Source organism: Chelonia mydas, chromosome 7 (genome assembly GCF_015237465.2).
Source record: "Chelonia mydas isolate rCheMyd1 chromosome 7, rCheMyd1.pri.v2, whole genome shotgun sequence".
In the NCBI taxonomy this organism is placed as follows: Eukaryota; Metazoa; Chordata; order Testudines; family Cheloniidae; genus Chelonia; species Chelonia mydas.
The window spans coordinates 17,796,499-17,811,883 of NC_057853.1; the positions used below are offsets into that span (position 1 = coordinate 17,796,499).

The 15,385-nt window shown below is 41.6% G+C and overlaps 1 protein-coding gene across 12 annotated transcripts in view; it reads right to left on the reverse strand.

The window, feature by feature from the left end:
* RAD18 (RAD18 E3 ubiquitin protein ligase) overlaps positions 1–14,880 on the reverse strand; it is a 119,930-nt gene extending 105,050 nt beyond the window's left edge. For 9 of the 12 annotated variants that reach the window (XR_005226079.2, XM_043550881.1, XM_037903702.2 and 6 more), the window contains exons 1-4: positions 14,692–14,848; positions 13,606–13,687; positions 8,639–8,700; positions 6,815–6,885 (exon numbers count right to left, since the gene is read on the reverse strand). Coding sequence is in view for 11 of the 12 variants with exons in the window: in XM_043550881.1 (XP_043406816.1) it covers positions 6,815–6,885; positions 8,639–8,700; positions 13,606–13,687; positions 14,692–14,739 (263 nt within the window). In the remaining variant the exon portion in view is untranslated. Of the gene's footprint in view, positions 1–6,814; positions 6,886–8,638; positions 8,701–13,605; positions 13,688–14,691 lie in introns of all 12 variants that reach the window. The other 3 variants (XM_043550880.1, XM_037903696.2, XM_037903695.2) reach the window with 3 other exon arrangements.
* Positions 14,881–15,385: the final 505 nt, after the last annotated feature.

The following is a 15,385-nucleotide window of genomic DNA, read 5'->3' on the forward strand; positions in this document are numbered from 1 at the left end:
GTAAAGGCTTGTTTAAGAGAAATATTGCCATTTTGTGGCACACAAAATATTTATTTATTTAAGGATTAAAAATGCTGAGCACCTGGGCTCTAACTGAAATCAATATAAGCTGCAGGTGCTTGGCACTTTTGAAAGTCAGGCACTTGAGAGAGGTTTTCTGAGAGGACAGGAGGGAGGAGTAGAAAAGGGAAAGAATGTCTTGCACAAGCCACTGCAGGACAGAAACCAGCCCTGTGTATTACAAAATGGGGCCGTAAGACCTGGATGCGCACAGTCCACATGCAGGCAATATTCCTACTGGAGTCACCTTTGGCTGCAAAGGAACTGCCATGTCAGGCTATAAATGACTAGCTACTGCAGATACTTTTGTTTTTGCAACTGCAGTAACCTCACAAGCAGTCTCCCAGCTCCTGCATGTGATTTCAGGATCACATACAGCTGATTAAGAGATTACTTACAGAATTGTAAGCCCAGTCTCAAAAATATGTATATGTAAATGTAAACTGTGTATCCCAGTGATGTGTTCATTCTCTTGCATGCCTGAGAGCAACATAGAGGAGACTGGTAGTTTTGAAGCAAATGAGGTGGTTTCTGTTCTTGCAAACATCAGCTGAGAGCTTTTTTTGGCAAGTATCATACACAAGAACACCACATTATAATTAAGCAAGACTCCCTGCTAAAAAACAGATTTTTGGCTTAAGAACACCACTGCCCTGAGGAGCCACAATTGCTTTGCCATATGTATAAGTACTCCTGTTCTTTTTGCGGATACAGACTAACACGGTTGCTACTCTGAAATTTGCCATATGGTTCTCATACCTCATTCAGAAGGCCTCCAAGGCTCCCATTTTCTTTCCTTTCTGATGAACTGCCCTGTCCACAGCTAGCACTAAACATGTGCACAGCTTAACGACACTGCTCTTTATACATCAGGACAGAGCCAATCAGTCCCCAGCCCCTTACAGCTATATGCACATCCCTTTCCACACACCAAGGGTGAATAACCATCCTTTGCGCTTACTAAACATGGGGGTGAGAGAAACAATCACAGTTCTACACAGTAGGAACACTGCATCTTTCACCAAGCCATTACAGCCCATCATCATCTCACACAAAAAGCTCTCTCCAGCTAGGCTTTTCTATGGCCTGATCATAGCACTTAGGCTCCTTCAGCAGTCTACCCACACATGGAGGTGTTTGGGGAAACACTCTCACCCCTCTTTGTTTCCCTATTGCCTCCAAACACTCATTAGGTGTCCAAAATCAATTACCAGTAGTTATTGCAGTGTATCTCAGACCAGATGTTCCTCTGCTTTCTAGCAATTGTATTTCCACGAAGGAAGGCTACTCTCCTTTTAGCCACTATCTAGCCGAAACACAGTAAGGGCTTGTCTTCATTGCCACGTTAACTTGAGTTATAAGTCCAGTGTTACCCTTAATTCAGCCCCATCCACACACAAAACCCCTTAACTCATTACTGTGGTGCTTTTCGCTTGAATTGGCTGGCCCACACAGGGGCATAGGCTAGAACTCGAGCGAGCACAACTTGTCAGCTGCTAACATGGCCACTCTGTAGTATAAACTCAATCACCTCAGTGCTGCTAGTCCTCCAATACCTTTCTACGATACCCCTTTCTACTCTGTGTGCCCAGAAAAGACAGACAAGTTCTCCCATAATTCACTAGGAAGAGTTCATAGAGCATTCAGCTTCCTGAGGCTCTACAAATCATGGGATATATCCCAGGAAGTCTTAGCACCACACGAGTGAGTACAAAATGGGCCTGGCATATTTTCCCACCCTCACACTTCTTGTACTCAGTAAACAGCTAAATATTTCTGCACATACTTTCAAAAATAAAATAAATAAATAACGCTGGAAAACTTCAGCTTAAAAAGGTGAATTGGAAAATTACAAGAGTCTCAAAACGGGTTTTAGAAAAGAGCTTAGGAATAGTCAACTATAGCTGTCCTTCTGTGCACACACAATAGAAAGAAGACAGAGCACTAATTATTCATTAAAATTGGGAAAATGGAAACAATACACTTTTCCCTTTAATAAATCTGATGCAATTACACTGCAGAGACTTGCAAACAGAGGTATTACCGAGGGCTTGTCTACACAGTGCACTAATCTGCACTGGAGGGGTGGAAATTCTACTGTGCACCAATATGACACTAATTGGCCCACGTAGACCCTGCTGGCACACCTTAAAGTTCTCTAGTGCACACGGATATAATCCTGTTTCACACTAGAATCTCTCTGGCGTGGACTAATGCACCATGTAAACAAGCCCTTACATAATCTTCCAAATATAACATTGGCTCAAAATTCAGTAATTGCACTAATGCAATGCATTTGAGGTCACCTTTCCAATTTCACCAATTTCCAATTTAAAATATTTTATGACGCATATTCTATTCTATGCCTCAAGACACTTCCTGCAACCTGACAGTCATCACAGAAAAATATTCATATTAGAAAGTGATTTTGGGAATTCACAGTAACCACAAAGGTCAGTAAGGAATAGTATTGATGCACTACAAGTACTCCTTTCCCCTCTGTGAAACATTTTTTTCAAGGCTGTTTTACATGCTTCCCAGGTTAGTGAAGGACACTATTGTTTTAGGTCTATTGATCCAGCTCTATGTTGAGAAATTTCAAGTCACAAGGGGGAAGACTATTAAACCACTGTGAACTGTAAGATTTATATTGATTCATCAAAGCAGTCAAAAGAAATTAAGGTTTAAGATTCAATATAATAATGGATCCAAGCCAGCACTGCTTGTTCCCTGAAAAATTAAATCCTAATAAAAAAAAATCCATTTGTCACTAGAGAGAAAGTGCAAGCTAAAATATTGGAATTGTTCAATTTAAAATCTTTTTTAAAAAATTCAATTAAACCTAATTGCATCCATGGACCTTTCGCAAGACAGACACATGAAATGAACAACATATCCTGCCATCATTTATGAAGTCAAACTCCTCATTAACTTTCAGGCAGAGGGTCAGCTTTAAAAAAAAAAAAAAATGGCCTATAGCCACGTTTGCTTCCCATAACGAAGCATAATTAAAAAGAGGAGCAAAGAACAAAAACAATCACTCACTATCTTACTCCTTTAATCAGTCTCTCCATTTCCCTTTTGTTAGCACAAGAAATCTCACACAGCCAAATGCACCGACACTGTGGTAAATTCTACAACAACTTGTGCTTCTTTCGCTGTTCCCACTATTCAGGGCTACAAAATAAATCCCTAAGGCGAACCAAGAGCAAAGCAGGAAATAAGGAAGACAACAACATCCAAGCGAAGGCACAATATTCCTGCAATCTATTAACTAACTAGAAAAATTCAGATTTTAGGCTCCTTGGACAACTTTACATTTCTTCTGCCCCTTAAGTTCAAGTGAGAATTATCTTCTGAGTAAATAATCATCAGAACTGTCAAAATATTTTTGTCAAAACATTTTTTCAACCAAAAAGAAAATTTTGCTGAAAATGTTCATTATTGTTGAAACTTTCTATTTTGTTTCCTATGAAAACCTTGAAACCAAAAATATTTTCTGATTTTTGGGGGAAAAAATGGTTTTCAGTGGGTCATAAAAAAGAAAAATTTTCACGGGAAATTTGGGGATTTTTTTTTTTTTTTTTAATTTCTACACAAAACTAGTACTTTTCTATGAGCCCTTTTAAATCAAAAATCTGAAGCCGGATTGAAATTACATGATTTAACTCCCTTTTTCTTTTACAAAATTATAGTGTGAGCTCAGTTAAAAATAAAAAAAAATTTTCACCCAGACAAGTTTTTGGGGTTTTTTTTTTTTTTTGGTTTTTTTTTAAATCCACGGCTAAAAAATATGGTTCAAATACTCTTCTTTCAATTATGGGTATTTGTAATACAATACTGTCGCAAAGGTGCATTTTCTCTTTTCCCACCCTCACTGTGCCAGAATAATGTCACTAACTCTACGAGTGGACTTTCCAATTCATCTCTGGATAACAAATTCTCCCATAAGAATGAGTGAAAGAAATAAAATTTAAATTCAGTGAGGTCTGTGTGTGCCCTTCATAGGCATCCCTAATGCAAGCTGGAACTTCATTAAGACCAGTAAGTAAGTAAAGCAGCTGCTGCCATAGGATGTGGCAATCTAGGTCTTCCCAGTACATCTCGCTCTTCTCTTGGCATGTTAGACCTTTCTTTCCTTCCATTATTGTCTCAGGCATCTAACAAATACCTCTCTCGTAGTTTCCATTATATCATCTCTGCTACAAAAGGACTCTGTTTCTGTTCAGAAACGCAACTGCTTCCATAGAATATCAGCAACATCACTCAAGTCTTCTCCAAAATATTTTTTTTTTTTTTTTTTTTTTTTTTTTACAGTTGCCTTTCACCTATGAAAGTGACTTTTCTGAGCTAGTTCCAGGTTTTAGGATTTTCTAGATTGGAATACATGCCCTTTTGAATCTGTATCACTGTAACATTTCTCCATTCTGTGGTTCACCTTTGTGTCCTCATTTCTTTAAGAAACATAGCAATGATATAAATCTCCATGTCCAAAATTAACTCCTTACATTTAAGAAAAGCATTACTATTACAGAGAAAACCCATCAGAGTACTGCCCTGTACGAATCTCAGTATTCAATCCCTTTCCCCAGGGCAATTGCCCTGATCTTAGAAGGAAATGGGTATATGTATATTAGCCTATTAATAAAGTTAACCTGTTTTGTTGAGGTAAAAAAAGTAACAAGAGGCTTAATGCCTCCTATATATGAGTTAGTAATGTATTTAAAAGAACAGTTTACGCTGTACAGGGAGGTCAGAAGTTCAGTGGAACCATTCAGGCAAATAAGCATGAATCACCCACTAAAGAAATTACATTTAGGAATTGGAAGACAAGCAGATCAATGCTAACACAGTTCATTCTCACAACTAGCAAAGAAGTTGTCCAACTTTCATCAGCACCTTTTAATAAAACAATAGTCACTATAACCCTAAAATAAATTTGGCAACATCTCTTTCACAGAGGAAGTACCTTGTGCACTCTGACACTGCTTTTCCCTTTGTCCCTGTACGCTGGCTCCTAACATGAGTTTATGACTCTGAAGGGTCTTATGGGAAATCAGTAGCAACAGGAGCTTAAAGGCCTTCCAAGGTGGCAGACTACGCTGGCTGGCAACAGCAGCAGGACTAGTGAGTTACAGGAAATTTTCCAGAACCTGCTCTGCCTCACTGCCAGGTTCTCTATTACATTTTCTTTGTTAATGGCTGGTTGTAAGGAATCTCAGTATTGCACAGTTATTTATGGCTTTGGCTTTCTCCTCTTTCATTTAGCAGATCACTAGCTGTTAGGAAAAGCCTGAGGTTCATGATTTATAATGCAATTGAAAAGGATTAACTCATTTATTAACGTTTCCAAAAGAATCTGAAATAATATTCTGTTTATTCCACTGAACTTACCTTAGTAGTTAAAGACTAGTACAGCATCCAATAGGAAAATGGACTTCACTCTCAGATTTTCATAGGCTTGTGTCATGTTTACAATTTTATAGATAATTATCATTTTAGCATCACACTAACAAACTTTATACTGTAACTCTAGCACACAACATATCTATTTTAGTATTTCTACTGCAGTTATGACTTTCTTCCAGTCATTTTCAGCTAAAGATCATTCATTTATATAAACAGAGGAGCTTTTCTAGTATAGTACATGCTACAGAGTATGTCTGTTTGCAGGTCTCACTATTTAACAGAAATTCCAGGCATACCCAACACTCAATTTGTTATTGTCCATTGCAATATGTGGAGGATACAATTATCAGTTCTGACTTCCAGTAATTACAGTACTGCTATCGGCTTCAAGCAAACCTGACTAGGAGGGAGGTCACAGGTCAGAGTAAACTTGAGTATAAAATTAATTACAAACATCTCTGAAGCACCATAAAGCAGCTGTAACACTGCTACCAACTATCTTACTTACTTGTATAGAGGGCACCACTACAAAGTACGAAGGGCCAGGTCCAAAGCCTACTGAAATCCATGCAAAGGCTCCCATAGACTTCAGTAGACACTGGATCAGGCAATAGAAGTGCAAAGAAAACAGGTACAAAAAGGTAGAAGTAAATGTATCTCTATTTATATTAATTTATTTGTATTGGTGCACTACAATGTAAACACATTCCAGCACCTAGTATCTTTCATAAAGATTATCACACAGCCCAGGAGTGTGATTTTTTCCAGTATTTCTTCATAAACGGCGAACAAGTTCTCAAAATGGCCATCTGCCTCAAGTCAGAATGACAAAGCTGGTCTATTTGGCTGAACAGAATGAAGCTACATAATTTGTAAAAATGGACGAGCTAAACACCCCTTCCTCCCGACGTTTTTTTTTTTTTAAAACCAGATTATGTGCACAGCTATCACAATGATGGGTTCCTTATAAAAACCTGTAATAAACCATTAGAGACATCTTCTGCCCATATAAGATTCCATTGACTTCATCTATAATTAAGTATGCAAAATGCACTTTACAATCAGGCCCTTTTTTCCTAAAATTAGTCCATCCTTGTGGCATTTAGGTTACAAAGTAAACATGAATCTGCCCACATACGCTCATTAATCAATTCCTCTACTATATGAGATACGGATGTGAAAATTTTCAGTAGTTTATTCTCTTTGGTTGCATTAGGACACATGGGCCTGGGTTTCTAACTCAAACTACACACACTATGGCGTGCAATCTGAACTAAAGGAGTCAAGTGATATCTATATTTCTAATCATGGAAACATGCATAATATTTGTAAAATTCTGTTGTACCTTGCAGAATTAAAGTTTTTTACCAGCTCATCTAATATCCGGTTATTTTTCAGGTCAGGTTCCGTGACTGCCTACAAAAGAACAGAAGTAAAAAGACAGCGTTCAAGCAAACATAATTTACTTCTCAGATGTGTGTTTCAGACACCACCCATAAAACCATTACCTCTCAAAATTGTTATGTCAAAAAAGTTCCATAAAAATGAAGTACAAATATCTTCTACTGAAAACCATCTAAGACCCTGAAATAAGTGAGTCTTGAAAATGTTCGGTAATATCCAGAAGTATAGATAAAAAACAATACTTTGTTTTAAGACCAACCCCATTAACACTAGTTTCCAACAATGCTTTATTGTACCCTAGCTCCAATCATTTTGGAAGACAAAAGTAGGCTCCTAAGAATGAGATGCAAACATTAAGCAAGAAGGAGTAAACAAAGGACAATGTCATAGTCTGAATAATGGTGGAATAAAAGATACAGATTATTGGGTAGTTTTCTGCATACATATTCTTTTAAAAGAACCTTCCTCTCTATTTTAATTTTTCTCCTGTGTTACCATTCCAGAGCTTCCTTTGCTCTTACTCATATCAATTTTTAAGAAGGTAGAAGGATGGATATAAAATGTGCAGTCCAGAAATATATACCGAGAAGTCTGCTCTTTTTTAAACGTCAAAAAACTGATAATATATTACAAATAGACCTTTCTGAATTCTGGCCTTGAACAGACTTATGCTTTAGGAATATGCAAGGAAAATCACCTATATTTTGCCAGTACTTTTGAAACATTGTTTGTTGTGTTTAAGCAGCCTACCATTTAAAAACATCCAGTAAAACCCAACTGGCTTAAAGCCAAAGATGAATGGTCTTCCATGAACTTTATTAAGTGAAAGTCTTTCAGATACGATCTTAATAAGTCAGTCCTGCCTGTACTGCAGTGGTATTGCTGGTCCTCACAGCGTTTTTCAGAAGAGAAGGGATTTACTCCAGTATCCATGGCCAACATCAATCACCCCTCTGCTGTATAGTATACTGCCATCTCCCATCCCAGAAGAGCTGCACTACATATCTGATGTGTTGTACGGAACACATTTTACAATATGAGTAGCAAATATATTAAACTACGTATTCTACACAATAGACACATAGGAGTACACTTAATCTCCACTATGCAAAGTGTCGCAGCAGCATCGACAGGACTTACTTAATCAGAACTGTAAATGTTAGAAAATGCTCTCACTGAGTATACTCAGAAGTGATTTTTGCATTTAAACATTCCATCACCAGCCACCCCCAAATAACATGTACTTCTCAATTTCAAATATGGGAGGGGGGGGAAGGAAGAATCAATCAAAAGCCATTTCTATTGGCTATAGTTTCTATAAAAGCTTATTTTCACTAATCCTAAATTCTGGATCAAATTCAACCTAACAGTGTCTCTTTAAAAGACCAGTAATGTGCACCATGGAATGATCAAAGGTTGATGAAAATTAATTGTCCCTTTGGGGAATTCAGGTGCCTACGAGTGCCTAAATCTGTATTAGACCACTGATTTAGGTGCCAAAGATTGAAATGACTTCAATTAATATTCAGCACCTCTGAAAAAAATCATGACACTTATTTATGGTAGCTGCCTAGATATGGATTTTAGGTGCTCAACTTGAGGACCTCACGTTTGAAAATACCAGCAGAGGTGAACACTATAAGAAGCAGTTCTTTATATCTTAAAATGACATATTTGATTAGATCCAAAGATGAAAAGGTCTTAATACTGAAGATTTGCCCAAAACAATATATAAAAAAAAAGAAAACCAAACAAAAACACTTACCATACAACATGTTGGACACTGAGTTTTGTAAGACAGAAATTTTCGTATACAAAGGGAACAATCTGAAAAAAACAAGTTACATACCATATAATCAGAGTGCACTAAGCTAAGATGAACACACATTGTTGAGTAACTATATTATTTTTTTAAAAAAACCTAGCAAAATGTGAACTAAAGTAATTATAGTCATACATAAAAACAGAAACATTCAATAAAGAATACTATTCTATTTTAATGGAACCTCTACCAACATATTTCAGCATTTGATCTCAGTCTGTGTGTCCATTTAAAAAAAAATATTTAGCAAATATACCCCAAAGCAACATCAACTACTATTGTTAAAATAGCAAGGTTTACTGAGCTAACCTTCAAGTTTGAAATAACTACACTTCCTAGAACCACAAAATTCAACTCCCATCCAATATATGGAGTAAAATCATGGGGAAGATTTAACACAGGTTGCATGCTCCTATCTTTTAGGACCTTGTCCAAAGCTCGCTGAAGTCAATTCAGTAACTCCCATTAACTTAAGAGAGCCTTCAATTAGCCAGGTTTCAGAGTAGCAGCCGTGTTAGTCTGTATTCGCAAAAAGAAAAGGAGTACTTGTGGAACCTTAGAGACTAACCAATTTATTTGAGCATGAGCTTTCGTGAGCTCACAGCTCAGCTACAGCTCACGAAAGCTCATGCTCAAATAAATTGGTTAGTCTCTAAGGTGCCACAAGTATTCCTTTTCTTTTTTCAATTAGCCATTATTTTTATCCTCCTGCTAAGAAATGATTAAAGGGGGTAAGGGCTTGATCCTGCAATGTGCTTAGTGCCCTCAACCAAAGTTGAAAGTTTACTTCAGTGGGAGTTGAGGATGCTCAGCATCTTGCACAATTGAGCCTTCCAGAAGGGCTTCTTCGGACTAACGGAGTAAGAAGGGCCTAGGAATTCCTAAGTTCCAATCCCAATTCTGACAATGACTCAGTGAGTGGATATGGGCAAGGCACTTCGCTTCTCTGCCTCAATTTCTCCATTCAGTAAAATGGAGATAAGACTTCCCTCACAGGAGTGTTTTTAAGTGCTTTGAGAATGTAAAGCTCCATAAGCATATGAGTGCTCTGTGTTACTGTTCTGTAAATTAATAGATTTGATTAAGTTCTCTGCTGATAGGTTTTTATTCCCTACTAGTCTACTTCAAGTAAATGTTCTGTCCTAGTTTTAACTCATGGATATGGCTTTCATTACACCTAAGTAGAGTTGATTAAACTTTCCAATAATATTATAATTGCATTTCCTCTTGGAACAACTCTATTTTTAAGGAAAAGTCTGTCAGAAGCAACACACTCTGCATCCCAAGTTATTCACAGATTGCTTTGGGCATTCAGCTGTCTAATAACAGCTGGAAGAACACATCAAGCAATAACAAACAATTATTAAAGATAATTTTAGCATGCACTTTCTTATCATTCCAATTAAATTTCCTGCACCTCTCTGTCTCCAACAGTCACAAGCACACCTACGTCAAACTGCTTCTGCAATATACCTTCCTAAGGGCTAGTCTACACTAAAGCTGTAAGTCAACCTAAGTTATGCTACTGTTGTCCATGTATGCCCTGGGACAGAGTGGAGAGATGCATGGAAAATTTAATACAGCTCTAGGCAATAAATTCTATAAGGCCAAAGAGGGGTGGTAGGAAAGGAATCTGCATAACTTTAGCCTCCATCTGTTGATGTACCACACAAGGGGTTCACTCACATAGGGCCCAATTCTGCAGTCACTCCACATGTAGAACTCCTGTTAATTCAAGTGAATAGAACTCCTGTACAGAGCATGGCTACAGAATCAAGTTCTGTAACTGCTCATTGTAATCGCTGAGTCCAAGTCTTTTATATGACCTTTACTAACCTAGAATGTTAGTCACAGGACAGTAGGCATAAGCTTGTCGTAAAAAGCAAAAGAAGTAAAAAGGTTCACCTATATGCACACAAACACTAAGGGCATGTCTAACCAGCAATGTAAGCCCAGGGTTAGTGGGACTCAAGTCAGCTAAACTGTGTCAGAGAACGCTGGGCTTGCATGTTTATACTGCATTTTAACCCTAGGTTAAGGATTTTCTGACCCATGCTCGAACCTATAACTCTGGCGTCCACACTGCAGTGCACAGACCTGAGTCAAAGTAACCCTGTCCCAGAGTGCCTAGTGCCTCTGCTCCCCCGCAAACCAGCATTGATGCTCTAGCCCTATGAACGTGTTGCAAAGTGAGAAAGCTCTACTGCCCACCCTGTTTCCTAACTCTGATGGTGCTCCTTATGGGCACCTGAGTCCCTTCAGTAGCACAAACTGCACAATGAGCTCCTTTGGTAGGTAGTTTGAAAAGGCTTTATACTGAACTACCATCTAGTTTGAGAATGGGGCTCTCCACCTCTAGGCTGAGTAACACTAGCAGAAAAATCCCCATGGGCACCTGTTCTGAGGATAATTAGGACATCCCTGTCCAGGGCTGAGAAACTATTAAAATGAAACTTTGTGATTCTTAATTTTTAAAATAGGATGTTCAATGAAGGTGTTTTTGTTTGGTTGGTTATTTATTTATTGTTGTCTGTTTGTTCTGAAGGTTGACAAAGTGTAGGTTTCAGAAGAAAAACCGCAGCAGCCACGCTGTGTGTGGTGTGTAAGCTGTGAAGCAGTGAAGTGCAACCCCAGGTCTTGGGGTGCAGCATACTCCAGTGCACACACCCTGGGAATCCGTTATCCCTGCTATATTGCTGAAGGCAGGGATAAGGGGTCCCCGGCAGCATGTGGTGAAGTTTTGGGACTGGCTCCCATTCACTGCCCTCACAGTGCATGCTGCCCAGGCATCTCTGCACACGCAGCCCCAGGAAGGGCAGGGGAGCCCCAGAAGCAAGGGACAAAGGGCAGAATGGGACAAAGAGGCTGCCCTGAATGGAGGCAGAGTTGCAGAGGTCCTGGATCAGTGCAGCCAGGGGAAAGATAACCCCCAACATCCTGGCAGCTGGGAGCCACCTCTCACCTGTCAGCTTTGCTCTCTGCTCTGGGCAAGCTCTGAGGAGTAGCCAGAGTCACTGCCACAGGAGGCTATGAGGAGGTTTTGGTGCTGGCTCCCCTCGCTAGAGCCCTGCACAGATAGAAAATCTTTATCCGCATCAGATCCGCAAACATGGTCCACGGATATCTGCAGCCCTGAATATAAAGCAGATTTACAGACTTCTACCACTTGCCGCCCTGACAGTGTGCGCTGCCCAGATGCCCCTGCCCACACAGCCCCAGGGAGGGCAGGAGTGGATCAGAGAGTAGAGCAGGGACCAAGCAGCTGCCCTGCAAGAAGGAGGTGTGGCCACGGTGTTGTGGGGTCATCCCCTCCCCCAGCCTAGCTGAGCCAGGAGCTCTGATGCTCCCTCTTCCTGCAGGGCAGCCACTTGGTCCACACTCTGCTCTCTGGCCTCTCCTGCCCTCCCTGAGGCTGCGTGTGCAGGGGCACCTGGGCAGCGTGCACTAAAATCTGGCTGACCAGCTCTCTTTGCGAAAAGCTTCTTCTGATCAGTCTCCCCTAAAAACCCTGCAGGCTCTCTGATAGTGTGCTTGCAGACCAGCGTTCAGGAAACAACAGGTTAAAGCTTATCTGAGCTGCTGCCCTTTGCAAAGGGAAGTGTGGCTTCCATTTGCAATACAGTCCAATAGACTGCATCACAGACTGTCCGCATAGAGAAGACTAAGGAAGTTGCCCCAATGAACTCTGGGATACATCCAGAGAACTTCTGGGACCCAAGTCAAACCGGGGCCACATGTAAACAGGAAAGTGACAAGGCTCAGATCCTAGAATCATAGACCTGGAAGGGACCTCAAGAGGTCTTCTAGTCCAGCCCCCTACACTCAAAACAGGACTACGTATTATCTTCTAGACCATTCCTGACGGGTGTTTGTCTAACTGACCCTTAAAAATCTCCAAAGACAGAGATTCCACAACCTCTATAGGCAATTTATTCCAGTGCTTAACCACCCTGACAGTTAGGAAGTTTTTCCTAATGTCCAACCTAAACCGCCCTTGCTGCAATTTAAGCCCATTGCTTCTTGTCCTATCCTCAAAGGTTAAAGACAACAATTTACCTCCCTCCTCCTTTTAACAACCTATTATGTACTTGAAAACTGTTATATCACCCTACAGTTTCTCCTCTCCAGACTAAACTAATGCAATTCTTTTTTTCCAATCTTCCCTCGTAGGTCATTTTTCTAGACTGTTATCATTTTTGTTGCTCATCTCTGGACTTTCTCCAATTTGTACACATCTTTCCTAAAATGCGGTGCCCAGAACTGGACACAATACACAGTTGAGGCCTAATCAGCACGAAGTAGAGCGGAAGAATTACTACTTGTGTCTTGCTTACAACCCTCCTGCTAATACATCCCAAAATGATGTTTGCTTTTTTTGCAACAGTATTACTCTGTTGACTCACATTTAGCTTGCGATCCACTATGACCCCCAAATCCCTTTCCACAATACTCCTTCCTAGGCAGTCATTTCCCATTTTGTATGTGTCCAATTGATAGTTCCTTCCTAAGTGGAGAACTTTGCATTTGTCCTTATTGAATTTCATCCTATTTTCTTCAGACCATTTCTCCAGCTTGTCCAGATCATTTTGAATTTTAATCCTATCCTTCAAAGCTCTTGCAACCCCTTCAAAGCTTGCTATTAGCCACAAACTTTATAAGTGTACTCTCTATGCCATTATCTAGGTGTCAGCTTAACACGGGCCTGGACCCTCCAGCCCTGCAGGGTCCTGAGACTGTAGGTTCAAACCCTAGGTTAACACAATTCGTGTGGATGCAAGAGGGGGTTAGGCTCGAGCCTGGGCTTACGCTGCTGTATAGACATACCCTAAGATCTAATAGAAGGATGGAATGAGAGTCAGGCACTAGCAAGGGATACATACACAGACCCATAAAAATACTCCTGTACTTACAGGTATGTGAACACTGTGGTATGATCATTGCAATATCGAAGTAATCAAAGCATATCCCACAACGCAACAAATCATCCACTGCCTGAAATGGGAAAAATACAGTTAATGTCATTTGAAGACACCCTTCAAGAGCTCTTCGTCTGACTATATGTATGATATAAGAAATATCTACATGCTTTCAATCTCAGAAATTCTTGTCCAGCAGTTTCCTAAACCCCATAGATGAAAACCAAAAATCCCTCACATCTCTTGGGGATGAGTTTAACAGTTGCTTTACATCAAGAGCTGTTACACTAAATGTAAACACAAATGCAAACGGTCACATAGCTATTTGGCTTGCTGAACACAAATTCAATAAACAAACTGAACATAGAACAGCTTCCAAAATCAGTTCCAGTGTGTATATTTAATCTTTGGCACCAGTCTTCTAGAGCTCAAGGGTGAAAAGGGGGAAGGGAAAGGCAGTTCTTGCAGAAGACCCTTCCCACATGGGAGCTTTACTAGTAATTCAATATTATCTGATATTCCTCCTAACAAACTCTCCCCATCCAGCTCCCTCCCTCGGAAAAACAGGGACATGGGTCTTGTTGAAAGCAAAGGGCCTTCTCTGCCATCTAAAAATTTTTGGGGGGTGGGAACGGTAAATTCCACTCTAAGGCCAGCTACAATCCTCTGATACTTCAGGTATCCCCAAGGTCACTCTTGGGAGCCCCCCATGAATCAAAATGCCAGCCCTGACACTTGGCCAGCTCTGGAGAACCACTCTCTTCCTTAAGGATTTTAAGGACTCCACTCTGACTTATAAGGCTCTTTGGACCATAAGTCTATTACTACCCCCAATAAGCATCAACGGGCGCCCCCCCGCCCCGAGTGCCTTTCCCCCAGGCCTCCCCCCGCTCTCACTGGGCAGGCCTCAGGCCTCCCCCCGCCCTCACTGTCCCTCTACCCCCCGTTGTCGGGGAGGGGGGGAGGAGGGGGGAGTGCAGGGGCTCGGTCCCAGCCCACACAGCTGGGATCCGCGGCTCCAGCGAGCTCCCCCAGCGCAGCGCCGGGACTGAAGCCCCGAGGAGCCTCCCTCCCACTTACTTTCAGCAGGGAGAGGTTCTCCGGCCAGCGCGGCTCGGCCAGCGCCATGGTGCCCGCCACAGGTAGGGCCCGCTCCCGACCCGCCCGCCGCCGGCCCCAAATCACCCGCGCTCGGCTGCCGGCACAGCAACCGGCGCGCCCGCGCGCGCGCGCGCAGACTTCCGGCCCCCCGCCCCGGAGGTTGCTGGGAGATGTAGTTCGTGCTGCGGCTGCGCTCTGCTCCCCCAGCAGGGCTGTGGCGGGGCCCGACCTGGGTGGGGCCGGCGATTGAGGGAGAAGGGGGATTCCTTCTTCGGTACAGCGCCTCAGCCTCCCTCTCACAGAGACACAGCCAGTTTAAATCACAGGGGTCAGCAGGGGCAACGGGACGCTCCCCTTGCATCCACAGGGACGTCTGCTGGGATCCCACCGCTGGCCCTCTCGTGAATCCATCACCAGGCTCCACTATAGTCGTCCCAAGCGCTCGGAAATCCCGCCAGACACCACCACCCCCGTCCAAAGCCTGAGCCTGGCATAACTATTGTAGTAGGAAGAGCGCCTGACACATAAGCCCTTGTAGCAGAGGCCTGAACTAAAGTGGTCGAAACTTTGCTGATATAAAGCAAAGTCAGGTTGTGAGCAAGAGGCAGGCCCTGCTCACAGAATTTGGCACGGAGCACAGGGCTGATATTGCAAAAACACATATCCCTTAGAG